The sequence below is a fragment of the Oncorhynchus nerka genome, linkage group LG12 (assembly GCF_034236695.1).
Source record: "Oncorhynchus nerka isolate Pitt River linkage group LG12, Oner_Uvic_2.0, whole genome shotgun sequence".
NCBI classification, from domain to species: Eukaryota; Metazoa; Chordata; class Actinopteri; order Salmoniformes; family Salmonidae; genus Oncorhynchus; species Oncorhynchus nerka.
The window spans coordinates 86,836,367-86,856,125 of NC_088407.1; the positions used below are offsets into that span (position 1 = coordinate 86,836,367).

Below are 19,759 nucleotides of genomic sequence, written 5' to 3' on the forward strand. Positions count from 1 at the left end.
CAAGTAGTATTTTTAAATGGGGTGACTTTCACTTTTACAGGAAATGACTCAAAATATTTGTACTTTTTTACTCGTGTGTGCCAATCGGGTACTTTTACCACCACTGCCTCGTTTGAGGGGGTATTCCTTGAATATCGACCCGGGACTTTCACCCTCAGAGTTCTCTGCTAGATTATAAACTGGGTGGTTGAAGCTACGAATGCTGATTGGCTGACAGCTACGCTATATCCGACCCGTATACCAATGGGTTTGACAAATCAGTTATTTTTACTGCTCTAATTACATTGGTAATAAGTTTCTAATAGGCACTTTGTCGTTTGTGGTATATGGCCAATATACCACGGCTAAGGGCTGTATCCCTAAGAACAGCTCTTGCCCGTGGTATATTGGCCATATACCATACCACCTCGGGCCTAACTGCTCAAATTTAACCCTCAGAGAGTTCTATGCTAGAATATAACTCTAACTCCCCCCCCCCCCCCCCCCCGCTTGCGATGATGATGATGATGATGATGATGATGATATGTGGTTGTTTTACCTTGTGACTCTGGATAAGGGCATCTGCTAAAGGACTCCAATGTGACTTTGTTTGACTTTCACCAGATCCCGATGACGGCGTGAACGGAGAGAATCCCAGTGCTCGGCCCAGCCGACCACAGAGGACGGAGAAGAAAGACTACCTTGTGAGTACATACTTCCTGTTGAACGTCTTTTCAGCAAGTATTCAAACGCCACATTATGTTACGTTACAACTTATTCTAGAAATGGATCTTATTTTTTAATTTTTTTAATGTTCCTCATAAATCTACACACATCCCATAAGGACACAGCAAAAAAAACATGTTTATAGAATTTGGTTGTAAATGTATTAAAAATTAAAAACAGAAATAACATATTTTAACAGTAGGAATCTGATTTATTTTCTGCTGATGCGTTCTCATTTCTACCCCTGGTGTTGCGCTTGGGTGAAAGAGCTCTATTTTTATGTCATCCGACCAGAAGAAACCAGTTTTCAATCCAAGTCTCGATGCCGTTTTTAGTCAACTCCGGGCGTCTTACATTTTGTTGGATGACACAGAAAATAAAGCTCTTTGGCCAAGCAAACCAGTGGTGGATTTGGCGTCGAAATGACAACGCATAAGCAGATGGGGGGTAAAAAACATACATACTGTGAAATATAATGGTGGATCTTGTTAAAAACGTTGACTAAGAAGACTATGATAACATAATGACACCGAGTCTGCATCCCAAAATGGTAACCTATTCACTATAAAGGGGATAACTGTATAGGAACGGTGTGTAATTGGAGACGCAGACGATGAAAGGGTGCTTGAAGTAAACAGTCGAAATGCGGACCAGCACTAGGCTTACAGTCCCTGGTTCGAATCCAGGCTGTATCACACCCGGCCGTGATTGGGAGTCCCCGTAGGGCGGCGCACAATTGGCCCAGCGGCGTCCGGTGTTGTACGGGGTAGGCCGTCATTGTAAATAACAATGTGTTCTTACCTGACTTGCCTGGTTAAACAAAGGTTCAATGTGTTCTTACCTGACTTGCCTGGTTAAACAAAGGTTCAATGTGTTCTTACCTGACTTGCCTGGTTAAACAGAGGTTCAATGTGTTCTTACCTGGTTAAACAGAGGTTCAATGTGTTCTTACCTGACTTGCCTGGTTAAACAGAGGTTCAATGTGTTCTTACCTGACTTGCCTGGTTTAACAAAGGTTCAATGTGTTCTTACCTGACTTGCCTGGTTAAACAAAGGTTCAATGTGTTCTTACCTGGTTAAACAAAGGTTCAATGTGTTCTTACCTGACTTGCCTGGTTTAACAAAGGTTCAATGTGTTCTTACCTGACTTGCCTGGTTAAACAAAGGTTCAATGTGTTCTTACCTGGTTAAACAAAGGTTCAATGTGTTCTTACCTGGTTAAACAAAGGTTCAATGTGTTCTTACCTGACTTGCCTGGTTAAACAAAGGTTCAATGTGTTCTTACCTGACTTGCCTGGTTAAACAGAGGTTCAATGTGTTCTTACCTGACTTGCCTGGTTAAACAAAGGTTCAATGTGTTCTTACCTGACTTGCCTGGTTAAACAGAGGTTCAATGTGTTCTTACCTGACTTGCCTGGTTTAACAAAGGTTCAATGTGTTCTTACCTGACTTGCCTGGTTAAACAAAGGTTCAATGTGTTCTTACCTGACTTGCCTGGTTAAACAAAGGTTCAATGTGTTCTTACCTGACTTGCCTGGTTAAACAAAGGTTCAATGTGTTCTTACCTGACTTGCCTGGTTAAACAAAGGTTCAATGTGTTCTTACCTGACTTGCCTGGTTTAACAAAGGTTCAATGTGTTCTTACCTGACTTGCCTGGTTAAACAAAGGTTCAATGTGTTCTTACCTGACTTGCCTGGTTTAACAAAGGTTCAATGTGTTCTTACCTGACTTGCCTGGTTAAACAGAGGTTCAATGTGTTCTTACCTGACTTGCCTGGTTTAACAGAGGTTCAATGTGTTCTTACCTGACTTGCCTGGTTAAACAGAGGTTCAATGTGTTCTTACCTGACTTGCCTGGTTAAACAGAGGTTCAATGTGTTCTTACCTGACTTGCCTGGTTAAACAGAGGTTCAATGTGTTCTTACCTGGTTAAACAGAGGTTCAATGTGTTCTTACCTGACTTACCTGGTTAAACAGAGGTTCAATGTGTTCTTACCTGACTTGCCTGGTTAAACAGAGGTTCAATGTGTTCTTACCTGACTTGCCTGGTTAAACAGAGGTTCAATGTGTTCTTACCTGACTTGCCTGGTTAAACAGAGGTTCAATGTGTTCTTACCTGACTTGCCTGGTTAAACAAAGGTTCAATGTGTTCTTACCTGACTTACCTGGTTAAACAAAGGTTCAATGTGTTCTTACCTGACTTGCCTGGTTTAACAAAGGTTCAATGTGTTCTTACCTGACTTACCTGGTTAAACAGAGGTTCAATGTGTTCTTACCTGACTTGCCTGGTTAAACAGAGGTTCAATGTGTTCTTACCTGACTTACCTGGTTAAACAAAGGTTCAATGTGTTCTTACCTGACTTACCTGGTTAAACAGAGGTTCAATGTGTTCTTACCTGGTTAAACAGAGGTTCAATGTGTTCTTACCTGACTTGCCTGGTTAAACAGAGGTTCAATGTGTTCTTACCTGACTTGCCTGGTTAAACAAAGGTTCAATGTGTTCTTACCTGACTTACCTGGTTAAACAAAGCCTGGTTAAACAGAGGTTCAATGTGTTCTTACCTGACTTGCCTGGTTTAACAAAGGTTCAATGTGTTCTTACCTGACTTACCTGGTTAAACAGAGGTTCAATGTGTTCTTACCTGACTTGCCTGGTTAAACAGAGGTTCAATGTGTTCTTACCTGACTTACCTGGTTAAACAAAGGTTCAATGTGTTCTTACCTGACTTACCTGGTTAAACAGAGGTTCAATGTGTTCTTACCTGGTTAAACAGAGGTTCAATGTGTTCTTACCTGACTTGCCTGGTTAAACAGAGGTTCAATGTGTTCTTACCTGACTTGCCTGGTTAAACAGAGGTTCAATGTGTTCTTACCTGACTTACCTGGTTAAACAGAGGTTCAATGTGTTTGTATTTTTTGTGAGTTTGTCCTCCACTCCTCCTCCAGTCTGATGTGTGGCTGTTTGTTTCTCCTCAGAAACCTGCCATCAACGGCCTGCCGCCAACTCCTAAAGTCCTGGTGAGTGACCCGTCTCCATGAGTCTGAGGCCCCTATTCCCTATATAGTGAGCCGTCTCCAAGAGTCTGAGGCCCCTATTCCCTATATAGTGACCCGTCTCCATGAGTCTGAGGCCCCTATTCCCTATATAGTGACTCGTCTCCATGAGTCTGAGGCCCCTATTCCCTATATAGTGACTCGTCTCCATGAGTCTGAGGCCCCTATTCCCTATATAGTGAGCCGTCTCCATGAGTCTGAGGCCCCTATTCCCTATATAGTGACTCGTCTCCATGAGTCTGAGGCCCCTATTCCCTATATAGTGAGCCGTCTCCATGAGTCTGAGGCCCCTATTCCCTATATAGTGAGCCGTCTCCATGAGTCTGAGGCCCCTATTCCCTATATAGTGACTCATCTCCATGAGTCTGAGGCCCCTATTCCCTATATAGTGACCCGTCTTCATGAGTCTGAGGCCCCTATTCCCTTCATACTTTAGACCCTATTCCCTATATAGTGAGCTGTCATAACTGTCTGTGAGCTGTCATAACTGTCTGTGAGGTCTCATAACTGTCTGTGAGGTCTCATAACTGTCTGTGAGCTGTCATAACTGTCTGTGAGGTCTCATAACTGTCTGTGAGGTCTCATAACTGTCTGTGAGTGGTCATAACTGTCTGTGAGCTGTCATAACTGTCTGTGAGCGGTCACAACTGTCTGTGAGCGGTCATAACTGTCTGTGAGTGGTCATAACTGTCTGTGAGCGGTCATAACGGTCTGTGAGCGGTCATAACGGTCTGTGAGCGGTCACAACGGTCTGTGAGCGGTCACAACGGTCTGTGAGCGGTCACAACTGTCTGTGAGCGGTCACAACTGTCTGTGAGCTGTCACAACTGTCTGTGAGCGGTCATAACTGTCTGTAACTGTCTGTGAGCGGTCATAACTGTCTGTAACTGTCTGTGAGCGGTCATAACTGTCTGTGAGCGGTCATAACTGTCTGTGAGCGGTCATAACTGTCTGTGAGTGGTCATAACTGTCTGTGAGCTGTCATAACGGTCTGTGAGCGGTCATAACGGTCTGTGAGCGGTCATAACGGTCTGTGAGCGGTCACAACGGTCTGTGAGCGGTCACAACGGTCTGTGAGCTGTCATAACGGTCTGTGAGCGGTCACAACTGTCTGTGAGCGGTCACAACTGTCTGTGAGCGGTCATAACTGTCTGTGAGTGGTCATAACTGTCTGTGAGTGGTCATAACTGTCTGTGAGCGGTCATAACTGTCTGTGAGCGGTCATAACTGTCTGTGAGTGGTCATAACTGTCTGTGAGCGGTCATAACTGTCTGGGGTCACGGTCTGGGGTCACTGTCTGTGAGCTGTCATAACTGTCTGTGAGCTGCATAATGCCAGTGGACTCTAGTTTTTGTGGTCATGTGTGTGTATTGTGGTTATCCATCTCTCAAATTCCCTTTTAAAATACCCCCGGCTGACATTTTAAACATGATCCATCTGAAGACCATACTTAAATGGGATAGTTCACACATTTTTGTTTCTCCAAAATAAACATGTTTAGCTTCCTTACCCTGGGAGCAGTCTTTTGGACAAGGAGACATTTGGGTTCGTTTACGTTCTCATTTGGTCCTCCGTATCACTACTCTAGATGGGGGCCTGTTTCTCCAAGGTGTTTGATGGCTGCCCACTGAACATCAACTGTGCCACGTCGTGGATACACCCTGATACCAAAGGTAACACATACATACATACACACACACACACACATACACACATACATACACACATACACACATACACACACACACACACACATACACACACACACACACACACACACACACACACACACACACACAACAACGTTTCATTGAGTGAATGTGTCACACACTATTCAATGTATTTCTACTGTTTTGTTTCAGACCAGTACCTTATATTTGGGACAGAGGATGGGATCTATACCCTCAACCTGAATGAGCTGCATGAAGCCACCATGGAACAGGTAGGAACACATGGGGCTGTCTGGGATAAACCAAACCATGACTCAGTGATTTTTGACCTGCAGTACTGGTGCTCTCTGGGATAACCAAGCCATGACTCAGGGATTTTGACCTGCAGTACTGGGATAACCAAACCATGACTCAGGGATTTTGACCTGCAGTACTGGGATAACCAAACCATGACTCAGGGATTTTGACCTGCAGTACTGGGATAACCAAGCCATGACTCAGTGATTTTGACCTGCAGTACTGGGATAACCAAGCCATGACTCAGTGATTTTGACCTGCAGTACTGGGATAAACCAAGCCATGACTCAGTGATTTTTGACCTGCAGTACTGGGATAATATCCTAAGCCAGAAAGCTCTGACTCATATACAGTGATTTTTGACCTTGCACCTTTTGCCACATTTGGGCTTCAAACATAAAGATATAAAACTGTATTTTTTGTGAAGAATCAACAACAAGTGGGACACAATCATGAAGTGGAACGACATTTATTGGATATTTCAAACCTTTTTAACAAATCATAAACTGAAAAATTGATAACCAAGCCATGACTCAGTGATTTTTGACCTGCAGTACTGGGATAACCAAGCCATGACTCAGTGATTTTGACCTGCAGTACTGGGATAACCAAGCCATGACTCAGTGATTTTGACCTGCAGTACTGGGATAACCAAGCCATGACTCAGTGATTTTGACCTGCAGTACTGGGATAAACCAAGCCATGACTCAGTGATTTTGACCTGCAGTACTGGGATAACCAAGCCATGACTCAGTGATTTTGACCTGCAGTACTGGGATAACCAAGCCATGACTCAGTGATTTTGACCTGCAGTACTGGGATAAACCAAGCCATGACTCAGTGATTTTTGACCTGCAGTACTGGTCAAAATTTATATATATATATATATATATATATCCTACAGCAGCCAGAAAGCTCTGGTAATCACGTCATATACAGTGCCTTGCGAAAGTATTCGGCCCCCTTGAACTTTGCGACCTTTTGCCACATTTCAGGCTTCAAACATAAAGATATAAAACTGTATTTTTTTGTGAAGAATCAACAACAAGTGGGACACAATCATGAAGTGGAACGACATTTATTGGATATTTCAAACCTTTTTAACAAATCATAAACTGAAAAATTGATAACCAAGCCATGACTCTGTGATTTTGACCTGCAGTACTGGGGCTCTCCAGGAGTAGGACTTAGGATCACTGCTTTCAAACGCTAATATTGTGAGGTCTGCTGTCCTCTGTATCCGTAAAGTAATGAGTTATTCAATGTCTTCATTGTCTCATGTTCCCCCTTCTAGCTGTTCCCCAGGAAGTGTACCTGGCTCTACATCATCAACAACAACCTGATGTCTCTGTCAGGTGAGTCAGTAAGCATGGGCATAACGTTTCGCTTTTTGGTCCACCAGCCACTGTGGGCAGGTAGATTTTTATTTTTTTTAATCTACCAGTCACACATTTTTTTTTTACCAGACAAAAACTGATGAGTGTGCTTTGTAATGTTTCTTAAATAATACATGTATTAATATTAAGAAGTATTGTGGTATATTGTTTATTTTTTAATTTTGTCCCCGGAGTCTATTAACCTAAATATCACAGATGAGAGAAAAATGTTCACGTGCCCCTTTAAAGGGTGGACGGTTACTATGGTAACGTGACATGGCAGAAATACTTTTGAAAACAATGACTGCAAGCATTTATTTAACTATAAATGTGATCATGCTTGTGACTATTTTTAGTCACAAATGAGAATGAAATGCTCGCACTGGAGGGAGATGGGTCAGGACTCCACAATGTGGCTGGTGAAATGGACATCTCTACAAGCCAATGTCAAAATCTACCTTTTGGCAGGTGTTCATTTTAGGCCCTGTCGGTAAGACCGATACAGGTATCACATCATATATATATACATATCCTACATCAGCCAGGAAGCTCTGGTAATCATGTCATATATATATATATATATCCTACATCAGCCAGGAAGCTCTGGTAATCACGTCATATACAGTATATCCTACAGCAGCCAGGAAGCTCTGGTAATCACATCATATACAGTATATCCTACAGCAGCCAGGAAGCTCTGGTAATCACGTCATATACAGTATATCCTACAGCAGCCAGGAAGCTCTGGTAATCACGTCATATACAGTATATCCTACAGCAGCCAGGAAGCTCTGGTAATCACGTCATATACAGTATATCCTACAGCAGCCAGGAAGCTCTGGTAATCACATCATATACAGTATATCCTACAGCAGCCAGGAAGCTCTGGTAATCACGTCATATATATATATATATATCCTACAGCAGCCAGGAAGCTCTGGTAATCACGTCATATACAGTATATCCTACAGCAGCCAGGAAGCTCTGGTAATCACATCATATACAGTATATCCTACAGCAGCCAGGAAGCTCTGGTAATCACGTCATATACAGTATATCCTACAGCAGCCAGGAAGCTCTGGTAATCACGTCATATACAGTATATCCTACAGCAGCCAGGAAGCTCTGGTAATCACATCATATATATATCCTACAGCAGCCAGGAAGCTCTGGTAATCACGTCATATATATATCCTACAGCAGCCAGGAAGCTCTGGTAATCACGTCATATATATATATATCCTACAGCAGCCGGAAATATGTTGTTCAAAAGCTATTGGAGACCACTTCTAAGTTTAGCGATAGTTTCGTGGTCTTGAATGTCTTTATGGCGTGCAATTGTATGTAAAAGATGACCCGGATGACGTGAACGGCCCCAGTGGAATAGATACCAGTTTCGTCTAAAAATCTATTGGGAGGACAACCTCTACACGCCACACAGTGAGTCATGAATAACACGTCTGTCTTCATGGCCTGCTGTACGGAGTAGAGATAGGGATCATGGACCAGACCAGTGGTTGGAAAACTCCTGGTGACAGTAGCAATGTAGATAGTTTTATGTTTATTTTTTTTATTTACCTTTATTTTACTAGGCAAGTCAGTTAAGAACAAATTATTATTTTCCTCTACACTCTAACCACTAGGCTACCTGCCACCTCTACACTCTAACCACTAGGCTACCCTGCCACCTCTACACTCTAACCACTAGGCTACCTGCCACCTCTACACTCTAACCACTAGGCTACCCTGCCACCTCTACACTCTAACCACTAGGCTACCTGCCACCTCTACACTCTAACCACTAGGCTACCCTGCCACCTCTACACTCTAACCACTAGGCTACCCTGCCACCTCTACACTCTAACCACTAGGCTACCTGCCACCTCTACACTCTAACCACTAGGCTACCTGCCACCTCTACACTCTAACCACTAGGCTACCCTGCCACCTCTACACTCTAACCACTAGGCTACCCTGCCGCCTCTACACTCTAACCACTAGGCTACCCTGCCGCCTCTACACTCTAACCACTAGGCTACCCTGCCGCCTCTACACTCTAACCACTAGGCTACCCTGCCGCCTGCCGCCTCTACACTCTAACCACTAGGCTACCCTGCCGCCTCTACACTCTAACCACTAGGCTACCCTGCCGCCTCTACACTCTAACCACTAGGCTACCCTGCCGCCTCTACACTCTAACCACTAGGCTACCCTGCCGCCTCTACACTCTAACCACTAGGCTACCCTGCCGCCTCTACACTCTAACCACTAGGCTACCCTGCCGCCTCTACACTCTAACCACTAGGCTACCCTGCCGCCTCTACACTCTAACCACTAGGCTACCCTGCCGCCTCTACACTCTAACCACTAGGCTACCCTGCCGCCTCTACACTCTAACCACTAGGCTACCCTGCCGCCTCTACACTCTAACCACTAGGCTACCCTGCCGCCTCTACACTCTAACCACTAGGCTACCCTGCCGCCTCTACACTCTAACCACTAGGCTACCCTGCCACCTCTACACTCTAACCACTAGGCTACCCTGCCGCCTCTACACTCTAACCACTAGGCTACCCTGCCACCTCTACACTCTAACCACTAGGCTACCCTGCCGCCTCTACACTCTAACCACTAGGCTACCCTGCCGCCTCTACACTCTAACCACTAGGCTACCCTGCCGCCTCTACACTCTAACCACTAGGCTACCCTGCCGCCTCTACACTCTAACCACTAGGCTACCCTGCCGCCTCTACACTCTAACCACTAGGCTACCCTGCCGCCTCTACACTCTAACCACTAGGCTACCCTGCCACCTCTACCTCTAACCACTAGGCTACCCTGCCACCTCTACACTCTAACCACTAGGCTACCCTGCCGCCTCTACACTCTAACTACTAGGCTACCCTGCCGCCTCTACACTCTAACCACTAGGCTACCCTGCCGCCTCTACACTCTAACCACTAGGCTACCCTGCCGCCTCTACACTCTAACCACTAGGCTACCCTGCCGCCTCTACACTCTAACCACTAGGCTACCCTGCCGCCTCTACACTCTAACCACTAGGCTACCCTGCCGCCTCTACACTCTAACCACTAGGCTACCCTGCCGCCTCTACACTCTAACCACTAGGCTACCCTGCCGCCTCTACACTCTAACCACTAGGCTACCCTGCCACCTCTACACTCTAACCACTAGGCTACCCTGCCGCCTCTACACTCTAACCACTAGGCTACCCTGCCACCTCTACACTCTAACCACTAGGCTACCCTGCCGTGAGAGAAGAAGAACTCTTAATTGTAGCTAGATGATGCATGTCCCAAATGTGTAGCGTAGCAGCACACAGTAGATGAGGCTTTTGACCCGATGCCAAATTTAACTGTTAGAGTTGTCCAGTGTTTTCTGTTTTTCTATATTTTTGTATACATTGAAGATGTACATCCACTTCCTGGTTTAATCAAGGTAAAACAAAATATATATTTAACTACTGTATATATCTGGGTTTTAACCACTTGGTTGTTGAATTTCTCTGTTGTAATAAAGTGAAAGTAAACATTTCTAACGTATTGGAATTTAATACTTTGAGTACGTCCCCAATACTTTCTCCTGAAGTGTACACTCGTTCACTACTCCCTCCCCCCCAAAAACATTTTTTAAAAGCGTTGGGTTGGTGGAAGTCATGGGCTAATGTGAGTTTCTACCCTATTTCTTATTCACAAGGCATTCGCACATCTGAGCGATCTTTGTTGCCTGGTAACAGTTGAATAAAATGAGAGAGAAAAAAATGACTGGTAGTAAACACTGCTCTTTGTTAAGTTTTACATATCGGGCCTCATGACTTTCGTCAGCGCTTTAACATGTTTCTTATTCCAGTCATTTCATTTGAAATCGGTGAAGGGAAGTGAACAAGTGCACACTTTAGGAGGCAGGAGAGAGAGAGTTTGGGATGTAGCCTAGGTCAAAGTTCAGTGTGATGTGTAGCGTCGTTCCTACTGAAGAGTAGACCCATTTTAGGAGGCAGGAGAGAGTGAGTTTGGGATTTAGCCTAGGTCAAAGTTCAGTGTGATGTGTAGCGTCGTACCTACTGAAGAGTAGACCCTATGCCCCGGCTCAGAGAATATCTAATCTCTGGTTTCTTTCTTCTCTTCCTCTTGGGCTCTGTCCCTCTTCCTCCTCCTCTTCCTCTGGTCTGGCTTGATTTGGTATTCTACTAACCGGCTTCATCAGAAGGTAATCATCACATTCACAAATCATCATCATCATCGCAGTCATCATCACCCCTCATCGTCATACCCATATTTTAATCGCACCCTTGTTCACTCCTATCCAGGGTTGCAACCTTTTGGTTACTGTCCCAAAATTCCTGTTTTTTTTCCAAGAAATCCTAGTTAGAATATTCCTGGAATCACTATGGAATAAGCAGGAAATCCAGGAATTCTCCAACCGGGATTTCTAGAAAACCGAGGGATTTTGGGGTAAAATGACCCTCCTTACCCCCCTACCCTTTTCAACATCAAGCTAACTCCATCCCAGCCACATGCCTGTATGTTCAGATAAAAGTTCATATGAGAGATCAGCTCCTTAAAACCCAATTGCTGTTGATGGTGAATACATCTACACTAATAATAATAATAATACCAAGTGTTTCTGCCATGTATCCTCTTTTGATCTAGTTTCCTTAGTCCTTCAATCTATCTCTGTGTTGTCGTTTGTCTGTTTAACTATACAGGAATGTTTTGGGGAGATGATGTCATGACCACTGTAAGAGATGTGACCCCCAGAAACAATGTCATGTCTACGTCCCAAATTACATTCTATTCTCTATATAGGGCACTTCTCCCCCCCCCCCCGGGTCAACAGTAGTGCCCTATATAGTGCACTTCTCCCCCCCCCACCCCCGGTCAACAGTAGTGCCCTATATAGTGCACTTATTTCCCCCTGGTCAACAGTAGTGCCCTATATAGTGCACTTCTCCCCCCTGGTCAACAGTAGTGCCCTATATAGTGCACTTCTCCCCCCTCCCGGTCAACAGTAGTGCCCTATATAGGGAATAGGGTGCGACACATCCCTGTTTTTCCTATAATGTGATTATGTGATCACAGGGAAGACCTTCCAGCTCTACTCACACAACCTGATTGGGCTGTTTGAGCAGCTGAAGAAGCCTGGCCTGGCCTCTCAGTTCCAAACACACCGCTTCCCAGACAAGATGTTACCAAGGTGACACACACACTCACACACACACTGCTTCCCAGACAAGATCTCACCCAAGTGAGAGACACAGGGGTCTATTCTATTGTCCTCAACAGAGGTTGTGTTGACACTATATGACTGTGTCGTGTTCAGTAGGCATGAAACCGAGAGAAACGGGGAGATACAGTGTCTTGCAAAACTATTCATCCCCTCTTGGCATTTTTCCTATTTTGTTGCCTAACAACCTGGAATTAAAATATATTTTTTGAGGGGTTTGTATCATTTGATTTACACAACATGCCTACCACTTTGAAGATGCAAAATATGTTTTATTGTGAAATAAACAAGAAATAAGTATTTAAAAAAAGTGGACTTGAGCGTGCATAACTATTCACCCCCCCAAAGTCAATACTTTGTAGAGCCACCTTTTGCAGCAATTACAGCCACAAGTCTCTTGGGGTATGTCTCTATAAGCTTTCCACATCTAGCCACTGGGATTTTTGCCCATTCTTCAAGGCAAAACTGCTCCAGCTCCTTCAAGTTGGATGGGTTCTGCTGGTGTACAGCAATCTTTAAGTCATACCACAGATTCTCAATTGGATTGAGGTCTGGACTTTGACTAGGCCATTCCAAGACATTTAAATGTTTCCCCTTAAACCACTCGAGTGTTGCTTTAGCAGTATGCTTAGGGTCATTGTCCTGCTGGAAGGTGAACCTCCGTCCCAGTCTCAAATCTCTGGAAGACTGAAACAAGTTTCCCTCAAAAATGTCCCTGTATTTAGAGCCAATCATCATTCTTTCAATTCTGACCAGTTTCCCTGCTGATGAAAAACATCTCCACAGCATGATGCTGCCACCACCATACTTCACTGTGGGGATGGTGTTCTCGGGGTGATGAGAGGTGTTGGGTTTGCGCCAGACATGGTGTTTTCCTTGATGGACAAAAAGCTCAATTTTAGTCTCATCTGACCAGAGTACCTTCTTCCATATGTTCGGGGAGTCTCCCACATGCCTTTTGGTGAACACCAAATGTGTTTGCTTATTTTCTTTCTTTTAGCAATGGCTTTTTTTGGACAGTCTTCCGTAAAGCCCAACTTTGTGGAGTGTACGTCTTAGTGGTCCTATGCGCAGACACTCCACTGTGGAGCTTTGCAGGTCCTTCAGGGTTATCTTTGGGTCTTTTGCAACAAAATGGGAAAAACGCCAAAGGGGCTGAATACTTTTGCAAGGCCCTGTACGATCTGAACTTGTCCAATAAGAAACTTCAGTTTCAAAACATTTTGATACGGTGCGGCCTGCAGGACCCAGGCTGTATGACTGTTGGTTCAGGCTGTATGACTGTGTTGGTTCAGGCTGTATGACTGTGTTGGTTCAGGCTGTATGACTGTGTTGGTTCAGGCTGTATAACTGTGTTGGTTCAGGCTGTATGACTGTGTTGGTTCAGGCTGTATAACTGTGTGTTGGTTCAGGCTGTATAACTGTGTGTTGGTTCAGGGTGTATGACTGACTGTGTGTTGGTTCAGGCTGTATGACTGACTGTGTGTTGGTTCAGGGTGTATGACTGTGTTGGTTCAGGCTGTATAACTGTGTATTGGTTCAGGCTGTATGACTGTTGGTTCAGGCTGTATGACTGTGTTGGTTCAGGCTGTATGACTGTGTTGGTTCAGGCTGTATGACTGTGTTGGTTCAGGCTGTATGACTGTGTTGGTTCAGGCTGTATGACTGACTGTGTGTTGGTCCAGGCTGTATGACTGACTGTGTGTTGGTTCAGGCTGTATGACTGACTGTGTGTGTTGGTTCAGGCTGTATGACTGACTGTGTGTTGGTCCAGGCTGTATGACTGACTGTGTGTGTTGGTCCAGGCTGTATGACTGTGTGTTGGTTCAGGCTGTATGACTGACTGTGTGTTGGTCCAGGCTGTATGACTGACTGTGTGTGTTGGTCCAGGCTGTATGACTGTGTGTTGGTTCAGGCTGTATGACTGTGTGTTGGTTCAGGCTGTATGACTGACTGTGTGTTGGTTCAGGCTGTATGACTGACTGTGTGTGTTGGTTCAGGCTGTATGACTGACTGTGTGTGTTGGTTCAGGCTGTATGACTGACTGTGTGTGTTGGTTCAGGCTGTATGACTGACTGTGTGTGTTGGTCCAGGCTGTATGACTGACTGTGTGTTGGTTCAGGCTGTATGACTGACTGTGTGTTGGTTCAGGCTGTATGACTGACTGTGTGTTGGTTCAGGCTGTATGACTGACTGTGTGTTGGTTCAGGCTGTATGACTGACTGTGTGTTGGTCCAGGCTGTATGACTGTGTTGGTTCAGGCTGTAGTACTGACTGTGTGTTGGTCCAGGCTGTGTTGGTTCAGGCTGACAGTTTTCTCTCTGCAGGAGGTTTGCCTTGACAACGAAGATCCCTGACACAAAGGGCTGTCACAAGTGTTGCATTGGTGAGTTCCACATCCCCCATGGTCCTGGACAAAGCAAATATCAAGTCCTATGCTTTGACTTACCTCAACCTCCTCTCTCTACCCCTGGGTCTCTCTCTCTTCCCCTGGGTATCTCTCTCTTCCCCTGGGTATCTCTCTCTTCCCCTGGGTATCTCTCTCTCTTCCCCTGGGTATCTCTCTCTTCCCCTGGGTATCTCTCTCTTCCCCTGGGTATCTCTCTCTTCCCCTGGGTATCTCTCTCTACCCCTGGGTATCTCTCTCTTCCCCTGGGTATCTCTCTCTTCCCCTGGGTATCTCTCTCTACCCCTGGGTATCTCTCTCTTCCCCTGGGTATCTCTCTCTTCCCCTGGGTATCTCTCTCTTCCCCTGGGTATCTCTCTCTTTCTCTGGGTATCTCTCTCTCTTTCTCTGGGTATCTCTCTCTCTTTCTCTGGGTATCTCTCTCTCTTTCTCTGGGTATCTCTCTCTCTTTCTCTGGGTATCTCTCTCTCTTTCTCTGGGTTTCTCTCTCTCTCTGGGTTTCTCTCTCTTTCTCTGGGTTTCTCTCTCTTTCTCTGGGTATCTCTCTCTTCCCCTCGGTTTCTCTCTCTTCCCCTCGGTTTCTCTCTCTTTCTCTGGGTTTCTCTCTCTTTCTCTGGGTTTCTCTCTCTTTCTCTGGGTTTCTCTCTCTTTCTCTGGGTTTCTCTCTCTTTCTCTGGGTATCTCTTTATCTTCTTCCCCTCGCAGTGAGGAACCCTTATACGGGCCATAAGTACCTGTGTGGAGCGCTCCAGTTTGGGATAATCCTGCTACAGTGGTATGAACCCATGCAGAGGTTCATGCTTATCAAGGTCAGTCCTTTATTTATACTGATCAAAAACATAAACGCAACATGTAAAGTTGTTGGTTTCATGAGCTTGAAGCACAAAAAAAGCTTATTTCTCTGAATCTCACTAATGTGTTTTTACATCTCTGTTAGTGAACATTTCTCCTTTGCCACGATAATCCATCCACCTGACAGGTGTGGCATTTCAAGAAGCTGATTAAACAGCATGATCATTACACAGATGCACCTTGTGCTGGGGACAATAAAAGGTCACACAACACAAAGCCACAGATGTATCAAGTTTTGAGGGGGCGTGCAAATGGAATGTTCATTTCTCTACCATAAACTGCCTCCAACGTCGTTTTAGGGAATTTGGCAGTACGTCCAACCGGCCTCACAGCCGCAGATCATGTGCAACCACGCCAGCACAGGACCTCCACATCCAGCTTCTTCACCTGTGGGATCGCCTGAGACCAGCCACCCAGACAGCTGATGAAACTGTGGGTTTGCACAACCAAATAATTTCTGCATAAACTGTCAGGAACTGTCTCGGGGAAGCTCATCTGTCCTCACCAGGGTCTCGACCCGACTGCAGTTCAGCGTTGTAACCGACTTCAGTGGGTAAATGCTTACCTCTGATGGCCACTGGCACGTTGGAGAAGTGTGCTCATCACGGACGAATCACGGTTTCAGCTGAACCGGGCAGATGGCAGACAGCGTGTGTGGAGTTGTTTATGCAAGAGGTTTGCTGACGTCAACGTTGTGAACAGAGTGTCCCATGGTGGAGGTGGGGTTATGGTATAGGCAGACATACGCTACAGGCAATGAACATAATTGCATTTTATCGATGGCAATTTGAATTCACAGAGATACCATGACAAGATCCTGAGGCCCATTGTCGTGCCATTCATCCACCATCACCTCATGTTTCAGCATGATAATGCAAGGCCCCATGTCGCAAGACTGTACACAATTCCTGGAAGCTGAAAATGTCCCGGTTCTTCCATGGCCTGCATACTCACCAGACATGTCACCCATTGAGCATGTTTGGGATGCTCTGGAGCGACGTGTACAACAGCGTGTTCCAGTTCCCGCCAATATCCAGCAACTTCACACGGCCATTGAAGAGAAGTGGGACAACATTCCACAGGCCACAATCAACAGCCTGATCAACTCTATGTGAAGGAGATGAGCTGCATGAGGCAAATGGTGGTAACACCAAATACTGACTGGTTTTCTGATCCACAGCCCTACCTTTTTTTAAAGGTATCTGTGACCAACAAGATGCATATCTGTATTCCCAGTCATGTGAAATCCGTAGATTAGGGCCTAATTAATCCATTTCAATTGACTATTTCCTTATATGAAATGTAAAATCTTAAATTTTTTCTATGTTGCGTTTATTTTTGTTCAGTGTTAGTTTGTCCCTCTGGGTACCAAAGGTTCTGTTAGATGGTCTGTGAGGATTAGCACGACAAATCAAGAAGCATATACATTTTTCTTTAAGGTTATATTTTCTGCATCCAACAGCATGAATCGTTTACTTGTTTACCTTGTTTACCTTGTTTACCTTGTTTACTTGTTTACCATGTTAAAACAGACATTTCTCTGGACCTGTTTTTTGTGATAATGGACCATTGTGATGCAATGCACCTTTCAAACAGACAAAGAATCATCTCATGCTTTAGTACGACCCACTTTACTTCCTCAGCATTACTTCCAGAGCCTCATCACTCTATCTCCTCTCCCTCTCCTCACTCCCTCTCCTCACTCCCTCTCCTCACTCCCTCTCCTCACTCCCTCTCCTCACTCCCTCTCCTCACTCCCTCTCCTCACTCTCTCTCCTCATCTCTCTCTCTCCCCTCATCTCTCTCTCTTCCCTCATCTCTCTCTCTTCCCTCATCTCTCTCTCATCCCTCTCTCTCTCCCTCATCTCTCCCTCATCCCTCTCCTCACTCCCTCATCTCTCTCTCATCCCTCTCCTCCCTCTCCTCACTCTCTCTCATCCCTCTCCTCACTCTCTCTCCTCTCTCATCCCTCTCCTCTCCCTCCTTGCTTTCTCTCTCTCCTCTCTCTCTCTCTCTCTCTCTCTCCTTGCTCTCTCTCTCTCTCTCTCTCTCCTTGCTCTCTCTCTCTCTCTCTCTCTCCTTGCTCTCTCTCTCTCCCTCTCCTCTCTGGTGTTCTGTCCCTCAGCACTTTGACTTCCCTCTGCCCAGCCCTCTGAAGGTGTTTGAGATGTTAGTGGTTCCAGAGCAGGAATACCCCATGGTGTGTATAGCTGTCAGCCAGGCCACGGAGCCAGGCCAGGTGGTTCGCTTTGAGACCATCAACCTCAACTCCTGCTCTTCCTGGTTCACTGAGATGGGATCAAGTAAGGAATTCACACACACAGTAACACTACATTCACATCTATAGGCTACATTGAGTTATTTTCTTCATTCGTATGGCGTTAGTGCGTATAGCCTATGCTTTAGGGCTTAACTGTACGAAGTTAAGTTGATCCACTGGGGCAAAAATGACAATGTTTTGTTTTTTTTTGCACTTTCTCCCCGGTCCCTAAATGTCTTTGCTGCTTGAGAGAAGCAGAGATGAAAGAGGAAACAAACTTCACCAATGTCTACGATATTGAAGCATTCCTTCTATTGATTTCTGATGTTATAAGCAGAAACACAGGCCTATCTAGAAAAGGCTTGTCAAACAATCATTCAACCATCTCACTGGCGTATTTTCTATATTTGTGGGTGAGGGCCTCAGATTTCCACCGTCATATAGTCAGGGGGCTTTTCACCGTCATGTAGTCAGGGGGCTTTTCACCGTCATGTAGTCAGGGGGCTTTTCACCGTCATATAGTCAGGGGGCTTTTCACCGTCATATAGTCAGGGGGCTTTTCACCGTCATATAGTCAGGGGGCTTTTCACCGTCATATAGTCAGGGGGCTTTTCACCGTCATATAGTCAGGGGGCTTTTCACCGTCGTATAGTCGGGGGGCTTTTCACCGTCGTATAGTCGGGGGGCTTTTCGCCGTCGTGTAGTCGGGGGGCTTTTCGCCGTCGTATAGTCGGGGGGCTTTCCGCCGTCGTATAGTGAAAAAACATCTTACCCGCACATCACCACAACCCTGTTCCTGGAGAGCCACAGGTCCTGCAGGAGTTGTCCCCCCCAACGAGGCACCACACCTGACCAACTGAGCTAATTTATCAGGTCAGACATTGATTCAATTCAACACACCTGGTCTTCAAGGTCAGTAAAATCAAGAACTGCGGCACTCCAGGACCAGCCTACCCCCTGCTCTACACAGAGAAACGATCAACCTCAACTAGGGCTGTGGTCGTCATGACTTCAACGTATTGGTATTGACACTCAGAACTAGGGTTGTGGTCGTCATGACTTCAACGTATTGGTATTGACACTCAGAACTAGGGTTGTGGTCGTCATGACTTCAACGTATTGGTATTGACACTCAGAACTAGGGCTGTGGTCGTCATGACTTCAACGTATTGGTATTGACACTCAGAACTAGGGCTGTGGTCGTCATGACTTCAACGTATTGGTATTGACACTCAGAACTAGGGCTGTGGTGGTCATGACTTCAACGTATTGGTATTGACACTCAGAACTGTGGTCGTCATGACTTCAACGTATTGGTATTGACACTCAGAACTGTGGTCGTCATGACATTTTGTCAGCTGGTGATTGTCAAGCAAATAGCTGCCGGTCTCACGGTGATCGACCGTTAATTAACATTTATCATCTCCTGGCTTCCACACATATCCTACCAGCCACTGATGCAGACCTTTGGAACATCTACAGTTTAAACAGTCCAATGAATCCATGTAATATAGTCTACCTACACCATCACAATAAATCCATGTAATATAGTCTACACCATCACAATAAATCCATGTAATATAGTCTACATACACCATCACAATAAATCCATGTAATATAGTCTACACCATCACAATAAATCCATGTAATATAGTCTACACCATCACAATAAATCCATGTAATATAGTCTACACCATCACAATAAATCCATGTAATATAGTCTACATACACCATCACAATAAATCCATGTAATATAGTCTACACCATCACAATAAATCCATGTAATATAGTCTACCTACACCATCACAATAAATCCATGTAATATAGTCTACACCATCACAATAAATCCATGTAATATAGTCTACACCATCACAATGAATCCATGTAATATAGT

At 45.1% G+C, this 19,759-nt stretch overlaps 1 protein-coding gene across 1 annotated transcript in view; it reads left to right on the forward strand.

Moving 5' to 3' along the window:
• Positions 1–19,759, forward strand: part of LOC115120925 (mitogen-activated protein kinase kinase kinase kinase 5-like) — a 153,738-nt gene that overhangs the window by 113,849 nt on the left and 20,130 nt on the right. The window contains exons 21-29 of the mRNA XM_065025910.1: positions 604–683; positions 3,682–3,723; positions 5,348–5,432; positions 5,622–5,701; positions 7,021–7,081; positions 12,202–12,316; positions 14,674–14,732; positions 15,459–15,562; positions 17,731–17,908. Coding sequence (XP_064881982.1) covers positions 604–683; positions 3,682–3,723; positions 5,348–5,432; positions 5,622–5,701; positions 7,021–7,081; positions 12,202–12,316; positions 14,674–14,732; positions 15,459–15,562; positions 17,731–17,908 — 804 coding nt within the window. The remainder of the gene's footprint in view (positions 1–603; positions 684–3,681; positions 3,724–5,347; positions 5,433–5,621; positions 5,702–7,020; positions 7,082–12,201; positions 12,317–14,673; positions 14,733–15,458; positions 15,563–17,730; positions 17,909–19,759) is intronic.